This window comes from Macaca mulatta, chromosome 16, assembly GCF_049350105.2.
Source record: "Macaca mulatta isolate MMU2019108-1 chromosome 16, T2T-MMU8v2.0, whole genome shotgun sequence".
Lineage (NCBI taxonomy): Eukaryota > Metazoa > Chordata > Mammalia > Primates > Cercopithecidae > Macaca > Macaca mulatta.
This window is the reverse complement of record NC_133421.1, coordinates 89775879-89787024: the sequence shown is the minus strand read 5'-3', so window position 1 is coordinate 89787024 and position 11146 is coordinate 89775879. Positions and strand designations below refer to the sequence as shown.

At 52.7% G+C, this 11146-nt stretch overlaps 1 protein-coding gene across 1 annotated transcript in view; it reads right to left on the bottom strand.

Moving 5' to 3' along the window:
* Positions 1 to 850: 850 nt before the first annotated feature.
* CCDC40 (coiled-coil domain 40 molecular ruler complex subunit) overlaps positions 851 to 11146 on the bottom strand; it is a 63185-nt gene continuing 52889 nt past the window's right edge. Inside the window, exons 18-20 of the mRNA XM_015120498.3 lie at positions 6319 to 6507; positions 4332 to 4490; positions 851 to 1928 (exon numbers count right to left, since the gene is read on the bottom strand). Coding sequence (XP_014975984.2) covers positions 1680 to 1928; positions 4332 to 4490; positions 6319 to 6507 — 597 coding nt within the window. The 3' untranslated portion in view covers positions 851 to 1679. The remainder of the gene's footprint in view (positions 1929 to 4331; positions 4491 to 6318; positions 6508 to 11146) is intronic.

The following is an 11146-nucleotide window of genomic DNA, read 5'->3' as shown; positions in this document are numbered from 1 at the left end:
CCCGAGGCAAGGGTGCGCGTCCGCGCTGCGCCGCCCCCAAGTGACGGCTCGGGCAGAGCGGGCCTGGGCGCGTGTTCGCTCTGGGAGGGGGCCCGGGGACCGCGTCTGGCTGCGCGTTCGGCGTCCCGCGGGGAGAGGCCTACGCTTGCTGCCCGCTGCCAGTTCCTCTTGGGTCAGAGATGGGGCGAGGCCCCCGCTGGCGCAGTCCCGGCCCGGTCCCCGGTCCCCGTGGGGTCGGAGATGGGGCGTGGTCCCCACTGCCCCAGTCTGGGTCCCAGCAGCTCGTAGGGCTTTGTAAGGGGCTGGCCCAACCGCGTCTTGCGCCCGTCCCGCCAACACGTCCCGAGGGCGTCGTCGGAAAGGAGGCCAAAGGCGCTCGGCGCCAAGTTAGAAACAGCCAACATTTGGAAAGTCCTTAAGTGTGCTCCATAACTCACACTGATTCCAGAAAGAAATAATCAAAACATTGTGATAACCCATAAAACTGACACAGGGGGAATTTTTTCATAAAATGAGAAAATGCTTACATTAAGAGGAACACATTTTTAGGTGTGAGATACAAAAAACACACGCTATAACCTTAACTTGCCTAATAAAATGTATGTGCAGAAAAATACAAAAGGAGCCACACCAAAACACGGAGGTGGTGTCCCTGGCTAGCGGCATAGGGGTACTAAAAGCCCCGCTTCCAGCTTGCAGTGAGTCGAGATCGCGCCACTGCACTCCAGCCTGGGAGACAGAGCGAGACTCTGTTAAAAAAAAAAAAAAAAAAAGGCCCCCCATTCCACCTCTGTTGTGGTTTCTGTATTTCTACAATGTTTTAGAATAAGTAAGCGTTACTCAGAAAGGCTTAGATATTCAGAAAAAAAGATTTTATTCTTCTACTGATACGTTTGAAAGAGAAATTATTTTGTAGAGCATTTTCCCTTTAAACTGCAAAGAAGCCCCAAGGTCATTGGTACTTGGAAGTCCAGGGAGAAAGAGCGCTGATTAATGATGGAGAAGAGATAGGTGGGCAGACTGGGGCATAGTCCCTTGGTGTGGATGCCCCAGCGGGCTCTTATTTCAGTGCTTACCCTGTTAGGTGTGTCTGGGGCCACTGACTTTCTGCTGCAAGTTGTGGATCTGAATTTAACTCAAATGGGGACGTGGGGACAGGAAAAGGGACCTGAGCTTTCTAAGGGGTGGGGTGGGAAAATCTGGAAAAGAAGGTGGTTTATGGGTTTTCAGATGCACCTAGTAGAGGGAAGTGCTGGGGAGCAGCAGTCTCCCAGGCCAGGCTGGCTGGAGCCACCTTAACTGCTCAGCCTAGCAGCTTGCAGACCTGTGCCAGTGCTGTGTTGTGAGAGGCACGTGCAGATTTGGGAGTGCTGCAAAGCAAAGTGTTACCTGGACGAGTAAGCCCAGTGTGGGAGTGTGGGTTTGCAGTCACAGGCTCTGTCTTTGGAATGGGAGGCTTACTGGGATGCCATGGGAAATGCTAGAATTTTACTTGGTTTATTAAACTGCTGAGTGGCTAAAACGATTCCTACGGGTGGGGCTGGCTTATTTCTCTTAAACGATGCCCTTCTGAGGGTACCTGTGGTTTTTAGGAACACAAAAGGTTCCAAGTCCCTCATAATAAACACAATTCCGGATCTCTTCCTGGAGGCCTTGCAAGGCGGGGTCCAAGCTGCTCCCTAGGAGGGCCCCGGTGACTCGAGCTTGTTGGCGATCGTCTGGCTGATTTTGTGCAGGGCCTCCTGAAACTGGGGGTACTCGTCTTGCACGCGGTCCAGGATGGTGGCGATGAGACCCAGCCGCTTGTCCAGGCGCTGGCGCTCCAGCACTAGGGACTGCTTGGAGCGGAACAGGAACACGTAGCGCCCCTCCTTCACGGCCTGCAGGTGCTTAAGGCGCGTCTGCAGGGCCACAATCTCTGAAAGGTTCTGGGTAGGAAAAGAGACTCCATATAGGACTATACAAACCGGAAGAAAGACACCTGCTGGCCCCCCACAAACTCAGACTCCAGGAAATGCCGAAAAGGAGGTGAGACCTACGCCTGAAAAGGGACGGCATGAAGGCGTTGCACCCCTGGATCTCAGGGAAGAGACTGAGAGGCACTGGGTCTGTGCCTTTATGGGTCATCCATCATCGCCATCTAGGAGGCATTATTTTTTTTTTTTTCATTTTTTATTTTTTTGAGACAGAGTCTTGCTCTGTTGCCCAGGCTGGAGTGCAGTGGTGCAATCTCGGCTCACTGCAAGCTCCGCCTCCCAGGTTCACGCCATTCTCCTGCCTCAGCCTCCCAAGTAGCTGGGACTACAGGCGCCCGCCACCGGCTAATATTTTCTATTTTTTAGTAGAGACGGGGTTTCACTATGTTAGCCAGAATGGTCTCGATCTCCTGACTTCATGATCTGCCTTCCTCAGCCTCCCAAAGTGCTGGGATTACAGGTGTGAGCCACTGAGACCAGCCGGTATCCTTTTTTTTTTTTTTTTTTTTTTTTTTTGAGGCAGTCTCGCTCTGTCACCTAGGCTGGAGTGCAATGGCACAATCTCGGCACACTGAAACCTCTGGCTCCTGGCTTCAAGCGATTCACCTGCCTCAGCCTCCCAACTAGCTGGAATTACAGGCACCTGCCACCACGCCTGGGTAGCTGAGATTACAGGCACCTGCCACCATGCCTGGCTAATTTTTGTATTTTTAGTCGAGATAGGGTTTCACCATGTTGGCCAGGCTGGTCTCAAACTCCTGACCTCAAGTGATCCACCTTCTGCGGCCTCCCAAAGTGCTGGGATTATAGGCGTGAGCCACTGTGCCCAGCTTAGGCAACCTTCTTGACATGTGCCATGTGTCAGGTCAAGTGCCAGGCATGCTCCCCTCATCATCTCAGTTGGCCAGGCCAGAACCTTGGAGCCATTCTCCACCCCAGTCTCTGCTCACACCACAGCCAACCCAGCAGGAATCCCACCGGGCGATGTTGGCACCACACATATGCAGAGTCTGATGGCTTCTCGCCAGCCCCACAGGGGCCACCCTGAAGCACTGCAATAGCTGCAGACGCCCCCCTGCATCCACACTTCATCCACATGCAACATCAGAGCTGGGGGAGCCCGCTAAAGTCCAAGTCACCTCTCAGCCCCGACGCCCTCCTCTGTGTGCCCACCTCCCCAAGAGAAAAGTCCAAAGTCATGATGGTGCTCTCCCCAAGGCCGCACACAGTCTGGGCCGGCCCTCTGCCTGGGTCTTACATACCCTAACCTCCCCAGCCTGCCCCACTGGCCTCTGGTAGCCCTTGTGCAGTCTCAGGCTCCTGCCTTGGCTGGGCTGTCCCATCTGCCTGGGGTGGTTTTGTGGGCCGTCCCCTCCTTCAGGTCTGGACTCTAGTGTCTGCTCCGCGGGGCTTCCCCACATCACCCTAACTCAAACTGTCAATCCCTCAGTTCACCCCAATGCCCCTGACGCTTCTTTCTCTGGTTTATTTTCCTCCAAAGCATTTACCACCACCTAACACACCATTTCCTTTTTTCTTTTTCTTCTTTCTTTTTTTTTTTTTTTTTTGAGACAGGATCTCCCTCTGTCACCCAGGTTGGAGTGCAGTGATACAACCTTGGCTCACTGCAGTCTCGACCTCCCAGACTCAAGCGATCCTCCCACCTCAGCCTCCTGAGTAGCTGGGACCACAGGCGTGTACCATCATGCAAATACACTGTATTTTTTTTTTTTTTGAGACAGAGTCTCGCTCTGTCGCCCAGGCTGGAGTGCAGTGGCATGATCTTAGCTCACTGCAAGCTCCGCCTCCCGGGTTCACGCCATTCTCCTGCCTCAGCCTCCCGAGTAGCTGGGACTACAGGCGCCCGCCACCTCGCCCGGCTAGTTTTTTGTGTGTGTTTTTTTTTTGTTTTTTTTTTTTTAGTAGAGATGGGGTTTCAACATGTTAGCCAGGATGGTATCGATCTCCTGACCTCGTGATCTGCCCGCCTCAGCCTCCCAAAGTGCTGGGATTACAGGCTTGAGCCACCGCGCCCGGCCCACTGTATCTTTTAAAATTATTTCGCTCATCATCTGTCCTCCTGCCCCAGGAGGTAACCTCTAGGAGGGCAGGGATGTTTGTCTTTTGTGTTCTATTTTGCAACCCTCGCACATTGAACGTGAGCCCAGCCCGTAACAGATACTCCATCAACATTTGTCAATTGAACAAATCACAAAACCACAAACATGTGAGCAGCCAGTGGTGCTATCACTGGCCTGGGATCAAGAGAGGACAGAACTTAGGGGAGGCAGGACCCCTGTGCGAGTGGCACGTTCCATGGCCTTCATCCCCAGTGACCTCCTGGGACATGTTTACCTGTCGTTTGAGAGCCCCAAGCCGGGTGAGGTCGGCCTCAAGTGTGTCGAAGTCTGCCTGTATCACCGACAGCTTTTCCTGCTTCTCTAGGAGGGAGCTGCTCACATTTCTTTGGGTTTCTTCCAGTTCCAGGATGGTTTTGGTGCACTCCTCAGTGGCCTAGGAGAGTCACAGGACCACGCTGGGCCCCTGCAGCCCGGCTACTTGGCAGATAGGGAAGAGTCAGGCTGGGAGGACCTGCCAGGCACCTTCTACACATTCCATCTGAGGAGGCTCACAAAGAGGAATGGGAGCTGCCGCCTTCAGGAATGGGTGGGCTGGAGAGGTGAGGCCTGGGAGATGCCAGGCCCAGCCGGCCCACGCTGCACACTGCTCCCTTAAGGCGGGTGTGGCCGAGATATGGGGGCCTGAGCGGTTCTGGGGCTCCCCATGCAGTGGGTCTGTCCCCGGGCAGGGGACCGGCACAGTTCAGCAGCCGTGTGCCAAGGGCAGGGCTGAGGCTGTAAGGGCCGAGAGGCGGGCTGGGGAGCCTGGGAAAGAGGAGGGTGGGGGCCTCTGCTGAGGGGGAGGCAAGGCTGGCGCCATCTGTGTGGTGTTCATTCCGCCTTCCGGGAAAGCAGCACAATTAAGAGAAAGGAAAGCCCGGCAGCAGCGTTTGGCAGCTGACATGGTCCAGAGGATGATGGAGGAGACACAGTGACTCTCAGGGCTGGCTGGGGACATGGAAGGTCTTTGCGGGGGGGATGGCAGGGGTGAGGACAAGAACCTGTTTGTGCGTCAGTGATGGCGTCGTGTGAGGTGCAGGGCCTGGGACTAGAGGACTTGAGTGTTGCTTGGAGCAGACGGGGGTGAGGGGTGGGCATGGGGGTCCTGGCAAGGGACTGAGGTGGTGCCCAGGGCAGCAAGGAGTGGTCAGGGGCTGGGCTAGGAAGCTGAGGGAGGGATGGACATCAGGAATGGCCAATGTGGCGGACAAGGACTGAGAAGAGGCCGCTCTTCCGCCTCTCTCCAGAAACTTCCAGTTACTTCCAAATGAGCAGCCCAGGCATGTCTGTCGTTTTCGGCTAGCCTTTCCCTACAGGGGTGATTTCAGCACTCTCCAGGGAACCCTCTGGGTGACTCTGAGCGGTAGGCACCCATTTCACAGGTCAGTAAACTAAGGCTCTGGGAGGTCAGACTGTATGCCCCAGTCAGGAATGGTCCAGCGTGGCTCCAAGCCATGCTGTCAGCTGTCCCCAAGGCCACCTACCCACCCATGGCTGTGGTTGCCGTCACATTTAACTCTGCCCCCCACCCCCCAGCAGACGAGGCCCTGCAGGTCTGGCAAGGCCCACAAGCTCTGAGGTCACACAGTGGGTCAGTGGGGCCATGGAGCCAACCTGGGAAGTGTGAGTGCAGGGCCCCTGGCTGGCGACAGCTGAGGTAGTCAGCACCGGACAGCACCAGCTGGGCCCTCCCAGCGCAGGCCCAGTGGACATGGCCTGGTGTACCGGGATGCAGGCTCTTGGGGAGCCCGCCACGCTCCCATTAGCTGGTCCCCGGTGCCCACTCAGGCTCCCCAGCATGAGCCAGCCTCTTCCCCAGAACTCTCTACCTCCCCAGTGCCACCTCTGATATACAGGGAGGGGCTGAATGAAACATGGCCGTCCTTGGCTGTGAGCATCTCTGTCCGGTGTGGGCATTCTGCAAACTCCCAGAGACAGGCCCATGGCAGCAGCAGGTTAGCAGTGCTGAGCACAGCCCCTCTAACAGCCTCTGGGTCCTCACCCCAGACCTGGCACCCAGCAGCAGGTTAGCAGAACTGGGGACGGCCTCTCTGCGTCCTCACCCCAGACCCGGCACCCAGCAGCAGGTTAGCAGGGCTGAGCACACCCCCTCTGACAGCCTCTGCATCCTCACCCCGGACCCAGCAGGACGCCTTCCTGGAGTGTTCCTTGAGTCCCAGAGGGAGAAGCAGGCGCCCAGCTTCCTTTCCGCTGCTCCCTACCTTGCGAACATCCCTGATTTTCCGGCGCAGCTCAAGCTGCTTGTGGTGGAACTCGGTGCGGGTGAGCGCCTTCCTGTCCATCTTGCGCTGCCCCTCGGCCTGGGTGGTGACGGTCTCTCTGCGGGCAACCGCCAGCTCCATGGCGCGGATCATTTTCTCCTGCTGCTTCAGCAGCTGCCCAAGCCTGACCTGGGAGACAGGACAGAGGGGCTGGGGCTGGGGCAGGCCCGAGCTGCAGCCTCAGAGAGCGAGCGGCCGGGGCGCTGGCCTCGCTCATCCTCAGGTGACATGTACGGGGATCGGCGGGGAAACAGTGATGCCTGTGCCGCCAGGAGGAACAAGGGACATGGAGGCCGCAGCCCTGGGTGGGAACCCGGAATCCACAGGCAGACAATGCAAGGCGGAGAAATGGCCGAGACCTGAGGCGACCAAGGAGGCATGAGAACTAAAAGCAACCAAGCAAAAAAAAAAAAAAGATTCTATGTCTTGATGGTGTCAGTGGCTACGTAGATGTGTGTGTGTGTTAGAACCCACCAAACTGCGTTTTTTTAAAAAATTTTTTAATATTTGTTTGTTTGTTTGTTTTTTGAGGCGGAGTCTCGCTCTGTCGCCCAGGCTGGAGTGCAGTGGCGCGATCTCGGCTCACTGCAAGCTCCGCCTCCTGGGTTTACGCCATTCTCCTGCCTCAGCCTCCTGAGTAGCTGGGACTACAGGCGCCCGCCACCGCGCCCGGCTAATTTTTTGTATTTTTAGTAGGTACGGGGTTTCACCGTGGTCTCGATCTCCTGACCTTGTGATCCGCCCGCCTCGGCCTCCCAAAGTGCTGGGATTACAGGCGTGAATTTTTTAATATTTTTGAGACAGAGTCTTGCTCTGTCACCAGGCTGGAGAGTAGTGGAGCGGCTTGGCTCACTGCAACCTCTGCCTCCTGGGTTCACGTGATTCTTCTGCCTCAGCCTCCTGAGTAGCTGGGATTACAGGTGCCTGCCACCACGCCTGGCTAATTTTTGTATTTTTAGTAGAGATGGGGTTTCACCATGTTGGCCAGGACGGTCTTGATCTCTTGACCTCGTGATCTCCCCACCTTGGCCTCCCAAAGCTGGGATTACAGGCATAAGCCACTGCACCCAGCCTTTTAAAAAAAAAAAAAAAAAATTTTTTTTTTTAGATGGAGTCTCCCTCTGTTGCCCAGGCTGGAGTGCGGTGGCACGATCTTGTTTTAACCACAACTTCCACCTCCCAGGTTCAAGCAGTTCTCCTGCCTCAGCCTCCTAAGTAGCTAGGATTACAGGCACCTGCCACCACACCCAGCTTTTTTTTTTTTTTTTTTTTTTTTTTTGTATTTTTCAGTAGAGACAGGGTTTCACCATGGTGCCTAGGCTGGTTTTGAACTGACCTCAAGTGATCCACCTGCCTCGGCCTCCCAAAGTGCTAGGATTACAGGCGTGAGCCACCGCGCCCAGCCCAAACTCTGTGTTTAAAATAAGGACATTTTATCTTATCAAAGTTAAGCCTAAAGTTGATGTAAAAGAAAAAACAGGCAAGAATCCCGAAGATCAGCAGGGTGAAGGGAGACCAAGCTCGCTCAGGTTTACATGTACCATAAAGTGACTTGGAGCCATGAAGACACACTAAAAAGTCTGTGGGGCGAAAGAGCCCCTAAACAGAGGGCAAAGGCAATGACAGGCCAGAGACACTATTTTCATAGGTATTGAAGACAGGGGTTAATAACCCAATATATGAGGAACTCCTAAAAAATGTTAAGAAATAAGAAAACAGGCCAGGTGCGGTGGCTCAAGCCTGTAATCCCAGCACTTTGGGAGACCGAGGCAGGTGGAGCATCTGAGATCAGGAGTTCGAGACCAGCCTGGCCAACACGGTGAAACCCCATCTCTATTGAAAATACAAACAATTAGCTGGGTGTGGTGGCTCATGCCTGTAGTCCCAGCTACTCGGGAGGCTGAGGCAGGAGAATCGCTTGAACCTGGGAGGCGGAAGTTGCAGCGAGCTGAGATGTGAGCACCACTGCACTCCAGTCTGGACAACAGAGCAAGACTCTGTCTTTAAAAAAAAAAGGAAGTCAGAGGAATTTCATAAGTACAGAGTTACAGAAATCAAGACAGTAGGGCATTGGTGAAGGACAGAAACATGAATCAGTAAAACAAAACAGCCCAGAAACGAACTCACACAAATGTGTCAGCTGATTTCAACAAGGCCTGGGAGGTAGTTCAGTGGAGGAAGGGCAGTCTTTTCAGTAGGCAAGCAAGGCTGACTCAAGTGGACATCCAAATGCAAAAAAAAATTAACCCCAATCCACAGCTTGTACCATACACAAAAATTAACTCAAAATACATTATAGACCTAAATGTAAAACCTAAAAGCAGGAAGCTTCTGGAAGAAAATAGAAGAGAAGCTCTTTGGGACCTTCAGCTAGGCAAAGGCTCCTTAGATAAGCTACTGAAACGATTCATGGAAGAACAGACTGAGGGGTGGGTGCCGTGGTGCACACCCATAATCCCAGCACTTTGGGAGGCCCAGGCAGGAGGATCCTTTGAGCCCACAAGGTCAAGGATGCAGTGAGCCATGATTACACCGCTGCACTCCAGCCTAGGTGATAGAGCGAAACCCTGTCTCTAAAAGAAGAGAACAGACTGTGTAATTGGACTTCACCATACAGAAGAATCTCAAATGCATGAGGCTAAGGAAGGAAAATCAGGCTCAACATATCTCACCCTGTTTGACCCATTTATGTGACATTCTGCAAAAGCCAAAACGACAGGCATGGAGACAGATTGGTGGCTGTCATGGTGGCTGGGGTGTGCGGTGAGCTGACTACAGAAGGCATGAGGGAATTCGAGGATGAGGAAATATATCATGATGTGGCAATGGCTACATGATTGTACGTCTCTATCAAAACTTGTAGGGCTGGCTGGGCACAGTGGCTCACTCCTGCAATCCCAGCACTTTGGGAGGCCAAGGCAGGTGGATTGCCTGAGCTCAGAAGTTTGAGACCAGCCTGGGCAAAATGGCAAAACCCCGTCTCTACTGAAAATACAAAAAATTAGCCAGGCATGGTGGCACACACCTGTAATCCCAGCTACTCAGGCAGCTGAGGCAGGAGAATTGCTTGATCCTGGGAGGCGGAGGTTGCCGCGAGCCAAGATCACACCACTTCAGTCTGAGTGACAGAGAGTCTGTCTCAAAAACAAAACAAAAAACAAACAAACAGACAAAACAAAATAACCCAGAAAATCCTCATAGGGCTGAATACTGTAATCTGTGAGCTTCCACTCAACTGAAAAACCTCAAAAAAAAAAAAAAAAAAAAAGATAAATCACACCAGAACTGAGGAGAAGGTACGGCTATGACAGCCGCCATGTGCTTTTTAGACAAGTAAAATGTCAGGCTGTTACAGTCAGAATTTATACACCCTTTGACTTAGGAACCTCACCTTTGGGAACCTAGTCTAGAAGACGAAGAGAAAAAAAAAGAACCAGTAAGGAAGAATGTGATCATAATGCTCCGCGATGGCTGATTTTATGTTAACCTGACTGGGCTAAGGGATGCCTGGATAGCTGAGAAAACATGATTTCTGTTTTGAGTGGGTCTGTGAGGGTGTCCCTGGAAGTGATGGGCATTTGAACCAGTGGACAGAGTAAAGATCCCCCTCGTCAGGGTGGGTGACATCACCGTCTGTTGAGGGCCTCAGTAGAACAAAAAGGCAGAAGAAGGTGGTGGGGCGGGGTGGGGCGGGGGTAGGGGAACACCAGGCTGGGATGACACCATTGCTTCCTTCTCAGCCCTTAGACTTGACTGAATCAGGGGCTCTCCTGGGTCTGCAGATTAGATGTCCAATCCTAGGACTTCTCGGCCCCCATAATCATAAGAGCCAATTCTCATAATAAATCTCTCTCTCTCTGTCTGTCTGTCTGTCTTTCTCTCTCTCTCTATCTCTCTCTCTGTGTAGTCTACTGGTTCTGTTTCTTTGGAGAACCCTAACACACATTGTGTCTAGCACAAAACAATAACGCCAACAACAAATTGGAAACAACCTGAATTTTCACCAACGTGGGACTGGATCTGTAAATTGTGAAATATCCATAATATATATTATAACTGTTACAGAATGGGTTAGCATCCATGTAGGGCCAAGGCAAGCCCTGCCTGTGCATTTGTGTGAGATCTGAGAAGGTGAGAGGCTTTTTCCCTGCAGTGGCTGACACGGTCGCCCTGGCTGAGGAAGGGGAGCTGGGAAAGGAGGGACAGGGAGGAACAGCCCGGACCTTCTCTTTGCCCCCTACTCTGTGGGGGAGAACTTGGCTTGCTCCAGCCAACACACGTGGCTTCTGTAATGTGAAAAGTCAATTAAATTGGGTATTTTTAAACACAACGTCTCATTAGCATATGCACTTGATCTGGAAAATAACTCAGCAGAGGAATTTTTATTTAGCATGGCATTGTGAAAATGAGACCCATTAATGTTATGAACTGCTCTTATTGTTATCCTTAAGGCCCTGAACCTTTAGCTTGATTATCACTTGCAATTTAATTACCAGGCTTTTAAAGGCAATGAAATCTAATTGTGACCGTGAAGAGAAAATGTGGCTGTGAGGGATGAGACGGGGGTGCTCACTGAGCCTTTCTGTGGTGTGAGACTCTGTCTCCCAGTGGGATACATTAGAGGGTCACGAAATTTGAGGGTTACAGCTGGCATTTAAAAATACCAGAGTGCTGTGATTACATGGAGTAGGAATAAAACAGTGTTTTGCGAAATGACACGCACACGCTTGTGTGTGCGTGGTATTGTCCACAGTATTTCTGCACAGCA